Source organism: Zonotrichia leucophrys, chromosome 1, assembly GCF_028769735.1.
Source record: "Zonotrichia leucophrys gambelii isolate GWCS_2022_RI chromosome 1, RI_Zleu_2.0, whole genome shotgun sequence".
In the NCBI taxonomy this organism is placed as follows: domain Eukaryota; kingdom Metazoa; phylum Chordata; class Aves; order Passeriformes; family Passerellidae; genus Zonotrichia; species Zonotrichia leucophrys.
In genome coordinates, this window is record NC_088169.1 from 43,545,227 (window position 1) to 43,564,743 (window position 19,517).

The following is a 19,517-nucleotide window of genomic DNA, read 5'->3' on the forward strand; positions in this document are numbered from 1 at the left end:
TTGCTGATTTTATGGAGTTAAATCCATTCCATCCTGAAGCGACGTGAGATTTATCTAAGCATATACCAAGAACAGATATTACCAATATTAAACCAGGAATTACTTTTATTGTTATAACTCACAGCAAAATAGGGAACAAACCCTAAATTTATTATAAACAAAGAGATCTTATGCCAGTTCATGTCTTTTCTATGTTGACACAGAAATATGTATCATCAGCCCCTCTTAAACTGACCCAGTGCATTGGCATTTGAGAACTTCTGGTTCTCCTGAGGAAAGATTGTGGTGTGAAGATTTTTGAGTTCATGGGAAGACTGAATGCTCACAGTTATGGGCCAGGCATTTGCAAATTTGCATGTTTTGAGGAAGTACAAGCTTACAGTTGTTTTTTCTCTATGATCTGTCACTGGTCCTTGTTGGCAGCTGCCTATTGGGCAATGCAGTAAGAGCCCTAACAGGCTGTTCCTATATTTTAAGGAGATCAGGCACATCAGGTGTCAACTGGTGCCTTAGATGGCAGTTTACATATTTCCTTGTTTTAAAAAGTGATAATTAGCTCAAATAGAAGGAAACTGAAATAAATTTATTAATTTCCCTTATATAATCATTTATCTTCTTTTGTTGGGTAAGAACAGGAACAGAATTGTAGTAGTTTCAGAATATTCAAGAACCAAAAGAGAAAATTTCCTCAGCCTAAGAGCTGTGCTAAAGCTAAGCATTTATTTGATGAGAGCTGCTTATTATAATCACTTTTTAACGATTTGCTCAGTAATTAAAATCAATCATGCTGTTTAATTTCTCTTAATTTGGATACTTCAGATATGCGCTTTATATGAAACTCTTCCTTCAAAACTTGATTAGCTGTTTTTAATAATCTCCATTACTCCTGAATCCTTCAACACACAAAATATTACTATTTTTTTCATTCACATCTATTTTTATTTCAGTTAAATTGCTGGTCCAGAGATGTACAGTATATATTATGCTCTCCTCTGTGTATTTTTAATTTATCTCTCTTCACATTCTAGCCAGACTCTTTGGACAACCAAAGCTGTATAAATGTCAGTTAAACCTCTTTATGTTTGTGAAGTGGAACAATCTCAGTCTATTTACATAGCTCCTGTTGCTTTAGTTTAATGCTAAGATGCCACTGAAAATCCAAACTCATGCTTTGGTAGTGCATAACTTATTACTTTCAATTCCTCTTTTTCCATTGAGCTTAATGAATCTTATAACACTAAATTCCAGGTACATCTTCAAAACACTTGGCTGTGGCTTTGGAAGTGAAGTTTGAATTTCAATTTCATGCTAGACCACTGCAGTCACACAATTGGGTAAGACGGGAGGGGCTGAAGAGCCCTCTGAGATGTCTTGTGCCTCATATCACGCTGCAGTGACACAGATCTCATGAGAGTGGTCTTGCTCCTGCAAGTCCTGGCCACTTCTCATGCTGCCAGGCATGAGTTCAGGAATGTGGGAATTCTGGTCTGAGGTCTTCATGAAAGCACGAGCCTGTACTGCGTGAAATGCTAGACACAGAACAATTTCTAGAATTGCAGAATCAAGGGCCATACTTCCATGGCATTGTGATTTAAAAAAAAAAAAAAAAAAAGAAAAAAAAAGAAAGCTTAAACAAAAAATGGGACAGCTGAAGTGTATGAAATGTAAACTGTTAAGTAAGCTTTCATTTCAATAATACTGTTTTTCATTTTCTGACCTTTTCCCATCCAGGCTTGATAATCTCTTGGATAGCATTAGAGAAGGCAAAGGTTACAAGGTTTAACTGATACCCCATATTGTCAGTGCTAAAACCTTTGAAATGCTTCCTTTAGAAAGATGCACAAAAAAGGAAAATGAAAAACTGCAAAGATTTTTTTTCCCTCATTCATCCGTCTTCAGGGCTTTTTGCTACTTGGAGCTTGAAACACAGATACAGCAAGCAGGCTAAGCAATCTCCTCAGGTCCTCACAGACCAGCAATTCATAGCTCATTATATTGTTTTCTTGTGTCAAGTCCAAATTTCAGTCATCAGCAGCTAGCTATGGCACATGTTTTTGAAACAGAAGGCAAAAACAGATGGAAAAGAATGAAGAATCTCAAAACAGATAAAATCTATTTGTTTTTAACTAATGTGAACAATGTAGACTTTTCCCCATCAGTGCCAGAAACACTGGTGAGATGCCCTGATGAGTTCATCAGTATTATTCTATTAGTGAGAAGGCAGGATGAGGAGAGAAAAAAAAGAGTAGAGAGAGTGAGAGTGAGTGTACAGGTTCTTCAGTATTTAGAGAGAAAAACAATGATGCCTGCTCAGTCATTATCACTTCTAAAATGTCACAGTATCCTGGCATCAGGACAATAGAAGTTGAGCAACACAGGATTTAGATAATCCTGGTTTCAGAATCATAGGGCTAGAGGAGATTTTAAGAAGTTATCCAATTTATCTCCACATCACTAAGAAAAATCAGCTTTTGTTGCATCATTTCTCAGTGCCTACCTTGCCTGTGCTTAGAAATACTTCTTTATGTAGATGCTGGACAACAAAGCTACTTATTTTTGTCCTTGTCAGTAGAAAGCTCTTGCTAATGTGTAAGCAGAATATATTTTAAATGCTTGCTATGCATCCCAACCATTATAAATGCAGATACTAGGCACTTCTTCCTAGATCATCACTTCTGTAATAACAATACTAACAGTAAAAAAAGCGCCTTGTCTTGATCAAAGTGCAGGAAAGCTTTCCCCCCTTCAGTTACAAAAGAAAAAACATAAACAAATACAATTGAACAAACGGCATTTGGACTGAATAAGAAGGCAAAATGAAGCAGTGGAAGATCTGAGTCTAGGACAGATCTGAGTGCCTTCATGAAGATACTGAAACAGGAGATTGTGCATCACAATGTATTCAGTGTACGATCAGAGGTCTTGAGTAGGAACTAATCTGCAGGTCTCAGCTCCATTTGATAATCCAGAGCAACTCAGGGTTTCCTGCTCTTCTGGTTTTAACAATCATTCTGTACTTCTACTATCTACATCTCAGCTCTTTCAGGAAACTGACACTGACATGCACTGACCAAAAATATAAAGATATATGCATTAATATATATAATAAGACAAAATATTTTAGTTAAGGAAATTTTTATGTTAAAATAATAACAACCAAGTGTTACTCCTTAGTTTTAAGATACAGTGCTTTTGTCATCCATTATATCTTTTGGGTGGATCCAATATTAAAAACATTGTATGCACATATATATATAAAAGCATATATATATAAGCATATATGTAGCCTACATATATATATATATATTAGCATAACTGTTAAATTACATATAATCATATAACATAATAATAGATACAGTATAATAGTATCATATGATAAAATAAAAAAGGGTTTGAAAATATCTAATGTATTATTAGTAGGTATATAAGCAGCCACAAGTAATGATAGAAGAACTTTGTTCTTAGGAAATCCTGTAATTACAAGATCATTCATATATATTGTTACTGAAATATTTGATAGGAATACTTTAAGTGAACCAGGGAATGGTCAGAAAAACAAAAGCAAGGAGGTAAAGTAGGGATTAAATCTCAAATACAGTTACCTAAAGAAGGAACACAGCCTCTTCAGAAGATTGTTGAAGTCCCTGGACAAAGGCTGCCAGTGAGACTGTCAAGGGAGTCAACCACTCACTGGACTTTGGTGCTGCCAAAGCACAGGACTGCCCGAGAAGGTAAAGGAAAGTGGGCCTGTAGCTGTTTGATAAAAGGATGGCCACTAAGGTTCCTCATGTATCAATTAATAAATGACAACTCCCACCTAACTTTTTAGAGATACCTAAAGGTGTTTATTTCCTACTGCTCTCTCTATTTGCTAGCTCATGCTTTACTAACTCTCCTCACAGCCTTCTTTTATATGACTTTTGATACTACCTACTAATCCACACAATATTAACATAATCATTTTTATTACAAATAACTGCAACAAACTTTTCAGTATTTTGGTCTCTGCCATCAGGAAGGGAAGCATTTCCTGCTAAGAGAAATACTTGTTTTGGTGATCAAAGCAATAAACAAAAACACAGAGATCAGCTTTCTGAAAATCCTTCGGCCATCCAAAAATGCTAGTGTTTTATAAGCTGTGTAATATACTGATCCCAGAGACACACATTCAGAACTGTAGCAGTTTATTATCTCTTCTTTGCCGCTGCTGCTGAATGATGTCTCCCAAGCTGCTGCATATATGAAAAATACGTTTCACTTTTAAAATGTTTTATCTTCACATTTAACTTTTAGTTCTCTCATGGGGAACAATATATATTAAGAGATTACTTCATACTTCAGGGCCAGAGAAGGTTTTAAGTTTGAGTCTCTGACCACACACTGCATTAAAAGGAGCATTTTATAAAGACCAAGCTCAAACAAAAATCCATACTCTTTTTGTACAACCGTATTTTGTAAATGCCAATCCAGCTTCTTTTCCAGTGTTTAGGTGCTGCAAATTTGAGGGGAATATGTCTGAAGAACATTGGAATTCTTTTTTTTCTTTTTCCTAAACAGAGATGCTGGGAGATTTTATTTACCGTGTACAGGCGAAGCCTGAGAGAAGGGAACCCACGCTTATTTAATTTTCAAACTGATTTTGACACAGACACAGGGAAACACCACACCTGACTGGAATAGAAGCTGTTTTAGCAAAACTTGACTTGCAATAGACAGAAAACAGACAGAAGTGAGCTGGAAAGCTACCTTCCTACGAGATCTTCTCCATTCCAGCAGGGGAGCCCGTCGGCGGCTGCCAGCTCGTTGGCGCACAGCTGATCGGCCAGGCCGCCGTAAAAGGCTCTGTACGGCCGCAGGTGCCTGATGAACTCCCTGCACACGGGGACACCAGAAACCATTGTCACTGCCAGCCAACAGCATTGAGCTGCCCTGCTGCTGTGCATCTCTAAAACATAAGGAATGTCTTCATTCCATCACTCTCCACTGGTTCTGGTGGTATTTTAAATCGATCTGTCAATAGATGAGTTTGATTCTTTTACATACACTTCATTAGTTTACAAAGTTGATATTCCCACTGGTCAAATTAAAAATCCTACTTTACATATGCTCTGGAACAGGAACTATTTCTTTCAACCTGAAATTTTCTTGCATTGTAGTGATACCGTTTGCAATGCTACAGTTGGACAAATAGATGAAAAAATGTTCCAAAAAAACCGCATGGAAAATAAAAAATTAGGTGCAGATGAGTAAGTCTCCTGTTTTCCAAAAGTGCTGACAAAAAGTCCCCTATTTATATTTACAAATACTACAAAATTTCAAAGTTATGCAGCAACTCAAGATTCAGGTAAAATGGGTTTAAGATGTTGGAGTTCAGTATTTAGTAAAGATTTAAATAGCCATCTGAAGAATTGTATCAGTTCTACCATGTGCTGTGATGGCAGATTATAAATTATGTATTGTAATTTTAAATAATTTTAAAGATGCCCAGAGGTAGTGATAAGGTTTTGTACTTAATTCAAAACAAATGAATTACTTTTTAGTTGGCGTGTTCTTAACAGAATTGTGGTATTTAATGTAAATTGTTTGTTTATGAATTGAAAATCTCTTCCTGGAAGACCCTTTCCTACTGGGAAAAATTAAAATACTTATTCATTCTGAAATAGAACATGACACATTACTGAGTTATCTATGACCTGCAGGCACACAGAAAAGCCCCACCAAATGCTGTACTCATTGCTCTGTAACCCAGCAAGCTCCACTTTATGCTAACTCCCTTTATAGTGTCTGGAGCTGTGAAAAAATGCCACAAATAGTACATACATTTCCCTATATTTAGTTATCACAGGACCATATGCTATAGGGAATTTAATTATTCAGTATTATTTACTTCAAATTAAAACAGATAAAACATCAGTGATTTATACAGTCCATCATCTAAAAAGCCATATATTCTTTCATGTAATAGGGCAAATATTTTACACAAACTACAGTGGTTTTGATTTACTATGTTTATTAAATGTGATGTGAGTGCCATACTAATTCTAAAACTGCAGTTCTGAAAAATCCCATGTAGGGTCAATTTTGACTATGCAACATATAATTGCCGATGTGCATTAGGCTTTAAATATGATTCATCCAAACTCTCCCAGCCATGAATAATCATATCTTTTATTTCTCCACACCCAAAATTGAATCCAGTGTGCACAGTGGCTTTGTATTTTCCCTCCAAATGCCATTGAGTGGATTGATTTTGATTTTGTCTATGCTTTATGTTTACATTCTGGCTGAAAAATTGTGTTTAGAGAGTCCTCTCAAAGTGAACAGTTGGAATTTCTTCTGAAGAAGAAATAAAAATAAATAAATGTAGCTGTCATAATATCTTGCCACAAACTGCATTCTAACAGAAAGGTCATTTGGTTTATTAGTAAATATGTCCTGAGGCAAAGATAAATTTAATAGAGAAGTAATAACTGATTTCAGCCCCTGTTAATGTCTGACCAAAGTAGTTAGAAGGGCAAATGGTATGAATGTCAATTTTCACATGATCATCCTCTAGACCAGATAGCATGTAATTATAGGCAGCTGACCACAAATGTGCAATTACAGTCAGTGGAAGCTGAAGATCCTTTTTATCTGTTTATTCAGAAATATTCTTCTTTTATCTTTTTTTTTTTTTCCTTTTTTTTTTTTTTTTTAACAATTTCATCCTCTGTACTAGAAGCTGTTTACAGTTCTGGAGAAAAAAGCATTACATACTTCCAAGTTGGTATGTTGCTTCAGAAGGGTTCACTTAGATTTTTTAAATTCATCTAACAATTTTTTGGCATCAAAAGAAAGGAGAAATTTCTTTTTCTTCTTGTACCAAACAGTACCAGAAAGTACCAGCTTTTTCCAATAGGTAAAAATAATTCAGGAGAAGTTCAGGTAGCAGCAGCCCAACATGTACTTTAAAATATAAACTTTCATCTGGACATGCATTTGGAAAACAGAAGTACCAGAGGAGGTAAATAAGGTGGAGTTAGAGAAGAGCACTTCCTTCAGAGCAGGCTGCAAGCACTTGCTGAAGTCACTTCCATGTGAGTTCTTGCAGTTGCTATGGGAATATAAAGTGAAATGTAAAGTGACTGCACCTAATAAGGAAGGACATGATCCAGGAGGGAGCAACTGCAGATGATAGCAGATAGGAAGTTGTTAAAGTGGAATCTGGAATCTGCATCAGAGAATCGCAAAATTTCTTTGCCTTCCCCTTTTTCGTGCAGTTTGCATGCCATGAAGAAGTGTCTCTAGAATCTCAGACAGGTGAGAGGGAAGTTTCTGGGAAGGGAAGTTTCCGGAAAGTTTCCGGGAAGGGAAGGGAAGGGAAGGGAAGGGAAGGGAAGGGAAGGGAAGGGAAGGGAAGGGAAGGGAAGGGAAGGGAAGGGAAGGGAAGGGAAGGGAAGGGAAGGGAAGGGAAGGGAAGGGAAGGGAAGGGAAGGGAAGGGAAGGGAAGGGAAAACAGTGTTGCTTTATGTTGCCCACTGCCTTTCATGTCCCTGAAGGTCTCTCAGATGATCTCCCTGAGGTCAATACTGTGTTCTGCTTTGAAACATGGAACAGTCCAGTCCTGGTTTAAGTGAGATTTTAGAATATGGTCTTCTGTTTGCAGAGTGTTAGCAATCAGAAAACATCAAGAACTTGCATGCAACTGAGAAACATGCATCCATGTAATGGGTATTCACTGAAAAACATCTGTGCTGGCTAAAGCAAACTTCTGGTTTGCATATCTTTCTGTGACCACAATGTTTGTAAAACTCTCTATTTATATTTTGCATTGTTTTGGGATTTTTTTCATTATTTAGTAACTGAAGGTCCTTACACTGAGAACAATGGTTTTCCTTTGAAGCTCAGAGGCACCTTTTCTTCTCCAGACATCAGGAGTGAGCAATTATTCCCTGCAATTCTCTCACTTCTGTTTCCTTATGCACTATAAAGTGAAATGAGAAGGAAAAGAGGACAAAGAAAACTTCTCTGTGTTTTAGCAAACACTATGACAGAAATGAATGTACTTTATTTGCATAATGGAGCCTTTAATCTTAACTGCAACATTCCTAATGCCTTAGAGTGCTATTATGGTCATGAAAAACCTGATTGACTTGTCTAAATATAGACTGGCCTTTGAGATTCCTTCAACTACCTCAGATATCTGCAGAAAGCTGGAAGCCACCACAGAATCACAGAATCTGCTGATTTGGAAGGGACTCACATGGATCTTTGAGTTCAACTCTTAGCCTTGCATAGGACCACCCTCAAGAGTCCTACCATGTGCCTGAGAGTATGTTCCAAATACTTCCTCAACTCTGTCAGGCTTGAGCTCTATGATACAACTTATGGGAAACATGCATCCCTCTGGGCAGGAGAGGATCAGCTGGGATACCCCAGGGTTATCTCTGAGTGGCACTGGATGCTTACAGATATGTGGGCAGCTAAAATTTCTTCTGCTTCCCACTGACTGTAATGGCAGCTCAAACACCTAACTCATGCAGTTACACAAAGTTCACCCTGCAATGCTGAGCCAGGTTTCAATGAGATCTCCAAGCCTCGGCAGTCACTTCAATTCACTACATCCCAGCACAAGAGTCAGAGAAAATAAAATCAGCAGGTATTGCTTGAACAAGGCTTTCAAGATTAAGTCCCGAATGCTTAGTTGTCTGTTTTTTTACAGCAGAAAGATATATAAGAAAAGTCATTCAATTTTTGTCTTATCAGCTTGTACAAATAGTTTGCTGTAAAAACCTACAGTAATTTTTTGTCAGATTTAATAATGCCTGCTGATATGTAAAGTTAAATGCAGTTTTAAAAATTACACATAGAGCCAATATGCACATTCTATCAACGTTATCCACCCTCCTCAATATATTTAAACCACACCAGATGACTCAGGTCATATGTCCATCACTTCTGAAAACAAAATCTAGTCATGAAATTAGCCTTTCCAAAATGTAATAGAGTAGGCTGTGTTGCTAAAATGTTTCATTCTTTGGAGGCTTTATTCTCTAGTAATGCAGGCCATTGCATTGAGCATAATCTATTCTGGTGTAAAATTAATGGCTTACTTTATTCTTTCTTTCTGGCTGTAAAACTAATGTCTTACTTTCTTCTGTTGGTGAGTGTTTGTTCACTGTCTCTGGAGAACATCTTCAACACTTGATTATCTTTGTTCTGATCAAAGGAGCAACCTGGAGACTGTTTAGGCTTCCTCACAGGAGGACCACATATCTTATTGACCTAAAAGGAAAAAAAGCCACAAGAAGAAGTAAAGAACACATGTAAGCAACAATTGTTACATATCTCTCAATTCAGTTTCACTACATTTTAACAAGAAAGAAAGACTAAGCTACAAAAAGCATAATTAATTATCATACTGTGTAACACTGTATCCATAATGAATGCAGCAAACACATAATTAGTCATTTCATAGTAGAAAAAATAGTAAAAGCATTCCTTTTTAAGGGATACCAAGTGTGTAAGAAAGTCACTATGTATTTTATTGATTGTGGTGCTTTTTCCCATAAGGAAGTGTATTTTTATGTAGACTGTACCAGAATCCTCTGAGAATGATGTGTTGTGAACAACAGCACATTTCCATTTTTTCTGTAATGCATCCCAACCACACTTTTAACATACATTGAACTTTGTGCCTTCTTTCAGGGCTGATGAATTATTATGGCATGTTCAGCCCAGCTACACAAAGATATAGTGAACAGTTGGGACGCTGGAAACTTGCATTACAACACTGAAAGATGTTAAGGCAGTGACCCAAGATGTAAGTTTAGTGATATTGGACCACAGATGCTGAAAACGTCAAGGAATTTTATGTCCGGCTTTCTGATCAAGACGTCAACAGATAAAAATTCACACGAAGTCTCATTTTCTTCTTTGTAAAACATGATACTGGGCATTTTGTATGACATAGGACATCACATCCATAGCTCCTTACTCTTCCTAGTCATTGAATAAAATATTAGGCATATACATATATTTATTAAATAAGAAATAGTTATGCTTGTAATCACATCTGGTAAGATATATTAAGCAGGCTGAACAGCATGCATTTGTGTAAGCTGGCACAGGTGAAAAACTGATACTGTATGTGACACAAAAACTTGGTAGTCATTAGGTAGTCAACTTTTAGAGAGAAAAGGGAGAGAGGAGATCAATGTCGCTGTCCGGTTTTCGGCTGTTTGAAGGGCCTGGAAAGGCCCGGAGTGGCCTTGGGGCAGCCCGCGTATCAAAGGACGAGAAGAGGCTTCAGTTCTTCTTTCGGTCTTTATGTTTATTAAATGTTTATCTAAAAGATTTTCTTTCGGCCCGACAGAGGTCTGCTCAGCAGCCAGCCATGAGCACACTCTGTAGCCCTCCGGACAGTCACCTATCTTTATACCCATTGTTACGTGTACAATATTTATCATTTTTCCCCAATACCATTTATTCTTATTGCCCGGTGCACTTTTAGTAATGACCAATCCCAAAGTGCCACCATCACCAAAGAAGATGGAGGAGAAGAAGAAGAAGAAGAAGGACAGGACACGCCCCAATTCCTCCATCTTATTTCTCTAAACCCCCCTGTACATAAATCCTAAACCCTGTGTCTCACCCTCTAATTAACTAATCCCTTCACCATTCACCCCGGTGAAGTCCTCCTATCCTCATACAGGTGTCGTCTCCCGTGTAGGATCAAAGTCCAGCCACCAGACACTTCTGGCAACATTCCAGGACTCCCGAGCCCCCCAAGGGTGGTCTCGGTGGCTCGGCACCTCAGGACTGAGATCCTGAGATCCCACATGTCGCCTCTAAGGCAGATATCCAGTCTTGAAGCAGAAACATATTCAAAATGCTGCCATGTGAAGGAAGGAGTGTGTATGCTACCCAACAAGGATTATTGTTTCCTATTTTATATTCCCACATGTAAGAACAGAGACAGCAAATAAATCTCATTTTCAGGTTATCATCATGCACTAAAGAGAAAAATGCGTGTCTTACAGACCATCTTTCCAACTAAGAACTCCTGTAGAGCTAGTTAAGAAATACATTTAAAATTTAAAATAAAATAGACACATTTAATTTTAATGAGTTTGTTGGCATGCATGTTGTATGTGGTGATAATGAAAAATTCACTGAAAGCGCTTGCTTAGGTCAGTGAAAAGAAGAAAGAATCAGCATTATTACTACATAAGAAATAGTGTTCAGCTTATGATTTGAAAATGAAGGTAAAGTTGAAAGTGAGGGTTCCTTTCAGGGTGTAATTCACAAGTCACAACGCAGACAGCCAAGTTATAGTTTAGATGCCCTTCAAATGACATGCCTGAATTCACCTGCAAGACAATTATCTCTGGACATATGACTAATGTGCTTTAAGGGATTACACTCTGAACGTTACTTGAGGCATTCATCTCAATGTTTCTTCTTAGAGGCAGTGTCTCTCTGGACAGCATCTTACTACATTCCTTCTTGTCTTCAAATTCAGTTTCAAACCTACTTCACTCTATTTCTCCCAGTACTTCTTCCTCAGAATACACTAAAGCTTATTCCAGCAGCTTAACTGGACTCCCCATTTTCCCCCCTTGCAAGTCTCTACACCTTTTCTATGCTTCGTGCATCCTTCTGCAAGTTTGCTCCTTCAGTGCCAGCCTCTGCAGCAGCTTATCACATCAGCCCCTCCATGACAATATAATGGAGATATACCAGAGCCACAAAATTTTTCCATCATTTTATTTTTCTCACTTTTATCATATTCTTTTATGCTCACTGATGTGGCACAGGGAGCATTATGCTTACAATCAGCTCCTATGACAAAGCAACTGATTGTTTGAGTTGCCTCAGTTACAGCTTCCTACTGGAACACTCTTCAGCTACTCTGTCTTACCAAAAATAAAAATAAGGTTTAACAGAGAGTGAGAGTCAGATCCAGATGTTTGGGAAGGAGTCATATCCAGATGTTTTGTCTCCTGACAGGCCTGGGTCAAGTGTGTAGGGTGCTATGGGTCTCAGGTGCCTTGCACATCTGAACAAGGCACCTTTGTGTCCAGGCACTCGCAGAGCCTGACTGCAGGGTGAGAGCCTGTGGGGAGAGGAGAAACAGGGTGCAGGTGACCTGCTGGCCAATGCAGCCCCTGAGCAGATGAGCAACAGCCCTTCAGGTCAAGGAAAGAAAAAACAAAAAAAACAAAAAAAGGAAGACAAAAATAGATAAATTAGCTCCACCTATAGTAAACTGAAAAAACCTCATATACATTCACCTTCACTAGGAAAACAGGAGCTCTCTGTGTTTCTTGAATTTACAGTAAAGTCGCATTATATTTTGCTCTGGCTAAAATGAACAAAAAAAAAATCATTTTTACAGTCATAGTGCCTTGGAATATGGATGATACTTGTTTAACACGTGCTTTACATAGACAGTTGTTTCAAAATACTGTCTTGCAGCCTTTCTCTGTTCTCTTTGAGTCAATGTCTCAAGAAATGCATTTGCAACAGCAGGAAATTTGCATTCACTGATACATGTAAATACAAACCTTAGTTTCAAATACAAAATCTTTCTTAAAAAGTAATCTTGGGTAAACATTATATATAAAAATAACATTAAAAACCAGTAATTATCTGAAATGCCTTCTTAAGATCTGATTCTTCCCCAGTGTTGAAAAATTCCGATAATTGTAATAAAAAGCATTTGCACAACACCACATACACCTCTGCCATTCTCACAAAGATATGCATGACAGTAATCAGACTGCTGAGAACTCAGTTCTGTTAATGAGGGCAGCAGCACAAAATTCACTCTTTAGCAGTCACTTCTTATTCAGGCACAGTTTCTGAAGGATGAGCTACTTCAGCATTTACAATGGTGATGTCAGCATCCCTGTAACCTTTCTCATATCTGGGATATTTAAACCTCTGGGACCACTGGCTTTGTGTGGTGTTGGTTCTTCTTTCTGTGTTTGGTTACACCATGCTCATACTGCTCACTCAGCCGAACCCAGGCTGGGGTTTTTTAATTGTTCAGTAGTATCTATCACTTTTATGTCATTAACTTAATGTGCATAACAAATTTACTTTTGCCTCCCTCACTAGCCTAGTCTTCATCATCACCTTGTTTCTGCAGTGAACTTGTGCATATGAAAATGTCATGTACTCTTGCCTTGCCTTCAGGTGCCTGTTCTGTCTGTGAGCCAAATAATTAATAACTCACCCAGTACAGGGCTGATGACAGTCTAAAAACCTGATAAATACAATTCCCATAATAATTTCTGCTTTATATTTATTTTTAATGCTTTCTTTATATGTACAGGAAGAAGTATGTGTGATAAGCATAACACCAGCTCATCATATTTCTTGTGCTTTCCGAAGGACTTCAACTATATTCATTAGCTACACTGTTTCCTAATTTTTAGTCTTTGGACTGCAAAATTAACATTCCAATTGAGAAATCATTCAGTGCTATTATTGCCAATCTTGAGAGACTGGAATCATAACTTTGAGAGAAGAGCAATGCTCTCACTACCCTACTGAACTAAAAAATTACCATTTTGCAGCAATATCTGATCAGAATCTATTCTTACAATCTTCCAGTGTCACTGAAATGGGATTTCCTCCGAATGTTTCCACAAACTGAGCATTTTTCTTGGCTTCAAAAACAAGAGAGTGTGAAAAATGATCCTCAAAGGAGATGAAAATAGAAAAGTGAAACTGAAAAATCATCAGAAAAATAATTCAGTGAGATACCTCTCACTGAATTTCAGGGAGACTTAAAGATTTCCACAAAATTTTAAAGCAGGCAAGCCTCAGCAACTTTCTAGGATTTTTTCTCTCCTTTTTTTTTTTTTTCCTTTTTTGAAATGTTCTTAAATACCACACAATATTTAAGGGCATAAAAAGAAACCTCTGAAAATTATAAAACTCCTGATTTTCACAGTTCAGACAAACCTATTGTCATTATAGTCAGCATGCTATTATTACACACAATTTGTATGCCACAGTATGATGACTGAGTTAATTAAAAGCTCTTGTAATAACCATGCAGTTAAATTGCAATTAGTGCCACACATGAACTTTATGGCAGTTTGATTTTCCTTGGTGTGATTCCTTAGAATGCCTACTTATGATTACTCACAGTTTGGAAAACTGGAGCATTATTAACCTTTGTATTTAAACAGGACTGCACAATAATGGGAGCATCATAGCAATAATGGTCAGGCACTGTTCTTTAAGTTCAGACACTCAATATGTGAAATGTGTCACATTCTTTATTTCAGTTTTGGTTTGTGCCTTTTGCTCTTTTTTCCCACTACACAAATGGTTCTTTCTGATCTCAGCATTTCTACCGAAATTATTTTACATCAAATGACTGAAGCAAACAATGCACAGTCCTGTGATGCACTTCAAACTAGATTTACCAAGTTTCAGTAGACTCAAGTTTTAAATGCCTGCATGGACTATGGCTACACTGAAGCCCTGAAGGTTTGTGAGACTGGATCAATCTAGTAAACACCTAACACATACTCCATTTACAGGAAATCCCAGAGATATATACATACATGTATCAAAAACTTACAGAGCTTGCTAAGTTTACAAAAAAAAAACAAAAAAAACCAAAACCAAAACCATTAAAGAGTTAAAGGAATTCATTAAATAAAGGAAAGGGCAGTTTTCAGACCCCTGAATCTGACAGCCAGCCAGATCTGAGTAAAAGACCAAGAGGTTTTGTACCCAGAGAGGTGTCCTCTCCCCTGTTCCTCAATGCACAGCACAGTCTAAGTGACTAGCTATGCCATAATCTGATTTTATTTAATGCATGCTTTAGCTAGTGATTAGTCTGGTGGTTTTCAATGCTAACTGTCAGATCAGAAACTTGCCATATTCCTTACAGTTAAATCCCCTCAAACACTCGTGAGCAAATGGACAGCTGAAATCTAACAACCCCAAAATAAAATTTTATTTTCTGTTCTACAAATACAAAACGAATACTTTCTTCTAGAAATAGATTCTTGATGAGTTGCCAGCATTTCCAGCACCAGATTACTAATCAAAAAAACCAAAGATTTTGATCTTTGGAAAATAATGCATTAAACTGTTATAGTTTCCCTGGTTTGTTTCATTTTCAACTAAACCACAAGAGGGAGCATCAGTATTTCAGTGTTCTCAAGCACTTCAGCAGCCCTCTGTTAGTTTGGGGGGTTTTAGGGTTGTTTGCTTTTTTTTTTTTTTTTTTGGCTTGTAACAGTTGCTCATTTAAGCTCAAACTTCTGCTTCAAAGAAAAATGCATTTTGATATATGAGAAGGTGCACGTGGCACGAGAGATTAAAAAATTCCCAATTGAGACAAAATCCAAGGTTTTGAAAACAAGAGAGCAAGCATGAGGTACTAAAGATTTGCTTTTCCTTCAGAACAGGATAAATGTTAATATGCAACCATTAATGTCAGGAGAGACTGGTGGAGTACCACGTTTGCAACCCAGGAAAACCATGAAGAAACTCTGTATTATTTTCTTTTCTTTCTTTCCAAATTTTGTCTTCTTATTCGGTGACTACTTGACTCTAACAATATGTCTCAGACATAGGAAAATAAGCAAGTTCTGGAGTTACATTGGGAAATTACAAAATTCATACCTACGCTTAAGCATTTTACAGAATTTGCAGAAGTCCATGACAAGTGAGGAGGAAAACATTGTGAACAAAAGCCTAGAGAATTAGACACTTAGAATAATACCTGCTAGAATTACTAAACAATTTAGAATCCCCTGTAAGACAACTCTCAAATAGACTTGCCAGCTAATGATATTTTCCAAGAAATTTTACTCGAAATTGAAATTTCAGGTGATGCACAATAATGTGCAGCTATAATTTTTCAAGAAAGACAGATTTGGAAGTGGTTTCAAGCTCAAAAAGGACAAATCCAATTCAAAGAAAACTTGTGAAATATAAGAGTTTGTCTCACACCCAAGCAGGTGGTATTGAGGAAAAATAAATGTAAACTGCAGATGTACAGAATGCACACCCACCAGCAAGGCAGTTGTAGCCTCCTCAGGGAAAAAAAATGAAAGGATTACATGTTGGAAATAAAAGGAAAGTAATTTTCTGTGATATATAAATTGAAGTACAACTTGGAGATACTGAACTAATAATTCCACTTGGTCTGGCACTATGCAGCACCACTGCCATGGGGAAATGCCCCATCCCTGGAAGTATTCAAGTCCAGGCTGGATGGGACCTTGAACATCTGGTCTGGTGGAAAGAGTCCCTGTCCATGGCAGGGGGGTGGAACTAGATGATCTTTAAAGTTCCTAGCAATGCAAACCATTCTGCGAGTCTACAAAATCTTCAGTCAAGACCAAGGAAAGAGACAAAGATGCAAAGACTTTGCTAACCAGATTTTTATAACCAGATTTTTTTCATATGGTTTTGTATAAGACTGCCGTTCAAGCTGTTGGATTCTAGGAGTCACAGTTCCCAACTTTCACATGACTGAGATGCATATCCTCCTCCTACTACTACATTTATCAAAATCAGTAATCCTGTCCAAGTACTTGAGAGCTCTGTTCTCATATCTTATCAATGTTTAATTATCTCTGCTTTCCTTCATAATTTTGCATGTTGGGGATTGCAAAATGAAATCTAAGAGCCCATTAAATATGATCCACTTAATATAGTTTTAATTTGTGTCTTCTGGTCTTTAATCACTAAAATTGTAAATGGTTTTAATTCTGTTGCTCCATTCATGAGGGACTAACACTCAGCAAGTCTGGCAGTAAAAATAGTTTCTCCTCCTGAATGGAGCTGGAAGGGAAGGAAATGATTTTTTCTTTTTTTTACTTTAAATGACTTAATGTCAGGGGAAATCCAAATGTTCTCAGCCAAGTTACCCTGTAGCCAGAACACAGCACTGCCAGTTCAAACTCTTCAAAGGCAGTTCAACAAAAACTGCTTCTTCTAAGAGGCTGCCAGCTCTCCCGATCCAAGTCTGCTTCAGTGGATGCCAAGGTGTTCCATTTATGCTCAGTGAAAATACTCTGTGGTTCTCCTCCCAAAAGCAATTACATAAAACCAGAAGCAGCCTTTTCCAAAGATCAGCCTGCCTGCGTGTAGTTTGACTGATTTATTTGTGCTTTCTTGTGGTTCAAATATACTTTATTTCTCCATATTTCTGTGTGCCCAGCAAATACAGCTCTCACATAGAGGGCTAACATTGTGCTGTCTTGTGGGACACAGGCAGAATTGTTCTTTAAATCTAGGTCTAAAATTATCCACAGTCACCTGTGTAAACCAAAAGAAATTCAGTAGAAGTGCGATTGTCAATGAAAGCAGAATTGGGGGTCTATAACCTTTATCAGGCACATAACTTACTTAAAACAAAAACTACATTTCAATTTAAAACACATAAAGAATCAGTGAAAGCAAAGCAAGCTGGCTGCATCAGCATATCTGCACAACATGTTTACACTTTATTGCAGGCTGCTATTTACATTCCAAAATTGTGAAGAGCAGAGCAGTTTTGTTAGCAAAATTACATAACAAAAGTATGTAAGCTAATAAAAATCGTGTTCACTTAAATTAGCAGTCATAATACATTATTTCATTTAGCATTAGACATTTTCAATAACTCTTTCTATAACTGGAGGGTCACCTTTTCATGATAACAAGAGTCAAAAAACATCAGAAAAAAAAAGGAGGAAAAAACCCCTATCTAGTTACTATTTCAGAGAATCTACACATTTCTTCTCCATTCCAAATTGCAGCTTACAAGATCAATGCTTCTGCTTGCTATATCTGTACATTAAGTGTTTCAATGCCTCCTCACTCTCTTCTTTGTACCTGGGAAAAAGAGTTCTCCTTGAAGATCTTTTGTAATGTACAAGACAATCACTTATTCACACATGTTGATATCATTTCAGGGATCAAAATAATCCAGAAAGCTCATTTGCTTCAAAATCCTTGGATTTGCCCTAAAAAAGGTTTTTCCCTTACAAAAAATTGGTAGCAATTTAAAGGCCAGCTGAGATACCAGAAGTCTGGCCAGCTCGGCACATCTCTATGAAGTTCCTCTGTTTCACAAAGAAAAACAAAGAGCAGAGAAAAAACACATACACAGCTTACAGAAAGGATTGTTAGTCCTCTTCTTTACACTTGTTCATGCCTTCTACTCAGCTTGGAGGAGTGAAAAATCTCCTTCCTTCTCTTTTTGCAAATATGAAGAATCAGACTGCAGTACTTTCAGTCTCTGAATCTTTCTCACCTTCAGTCCAAGTGCCCAGTAGCACATTGAGGCAAACCTGCCATTGTGCCAAAGCACAGTTAGATATCTATCACATCACCTAAACCCAGACCATGATGGCAGCCCAGACTGCTTACTCTGCATTTTTCAGACCTCTGAGTGCCCTCTGACCAGTCAATGGAAAGTGAAAAGCCATTTCAGATCTGTGCAATTTGCCCAAATTTTGCCTAATCTTCTGTTACTAAAACAATAAAAGGGGAAGGTATATTAAAGATCCTATGCTTTCCTGACATACCAAATCTAAATCTTAAAAAAAAAATGCAGCAAAATTGAACACTTTAGCAAGTTTCAAGTAATTTCAAATTGTGAAGCGGGTTCATCAAAAACACATTAAATCTGAATGCATAATGCATGCCATGATATGCTCCTACATTATTTACTTGGCAGTCTAGATTGAACAAATCTCATGTAAACCTGCACTATTCAGCATTGCTTGCCAAAGCCATGCATGTGTGTTGATAAATGCAGTGGGTTGGACTTTTTCAAGAGCCTAAGGCCCACCCAGCTGCTCTCCCACTCCCCCTCCTCTAAAGAACAAGGGGAGAGAAATAAGAAGAAAAAGCTTGTGGGTTGAGATTAAGACAAGGAGATCACTCACCAATTAATGTCATGGCCAAAACAGCCTCAGTTTGGGGAAGACTAATTAATATACTGCAAATTAAAATATACTACAATGGTAGAAAATAAAGTTCAGACTAAAATCACCCTCTTCCTATCTTCTCTCTCCTTCATCTCAAGGTAAATCTCATTCCTTCATTTCCAGCTCTTCTGCTACCCCTCAGTCCCCCAGGCAGTGCAGGGGGCTCGGAGACTGGGGATTGCTGCCAGTGCAACTGCAGCCCATACAAGTAACTTCACCGTGGGAGAGAAGGGGGAGGAATCTGTGCAATTCAGCAAATGAATTTTAAAAAAGCACTTTTCACAAAAGTGTGAGACATGAACTTGACACTGGATTTGAACATCTTCTCACTGAAGGTGAGAAATATGTTCCCTGTCATTTCCATTAAAAATTAGAAAAAAAGAAGAGGCATAGAAAAGGATGTACCTTGAAAGTGGGACCAAAAACTGAGATACCACATATTTAAATTCTGAGAAGCTAAGGAACATAGCAACTGATTTTGTTTAGACAGTTGTGGTTTTGTGGTTTCATGGTTTCATGTTCTGCTATTATGTTTTAAAATTTCTTGATGAAAACAAGTGCTTCCAGTGTTTGCCA

The 19,517-nt window shown here is 37.5% G+C and overlaps 1 protein-coding gene across 11 annotated transcripts in view; it reads right to left on the minus strand.

Moving 5' to 3' along the window:
* The window catches only part of GPC5 (glypican 5), a 593,323-nt gene that overhangs the window by 474,465 nt on the left and 99,341 nt on the right, over positions 1-19,517 (minus strand). For 10 of the 11 annotated variants that reach the window (XM_064712846.1, XM_064712801.1, XM_064712809.1 and 7 more), the window contains 2 exons: positions 9,131-9,264; positions 4,747-4,872 (listed from right to left, as the gene is read on the minus strand). In XM_064712846.1, the coding sequence (XP_064568916.1) occupies positions 4,747-4,872; positions 9,131-9,264 (260 nt within the window). The remainder of the gene's footprint in view (positions 1-4,746; positions 4,873-9,130; positions 9,265-19,517) is intronic. The other variant, XM_064712816.1, reaches the window with a different exon arrangement.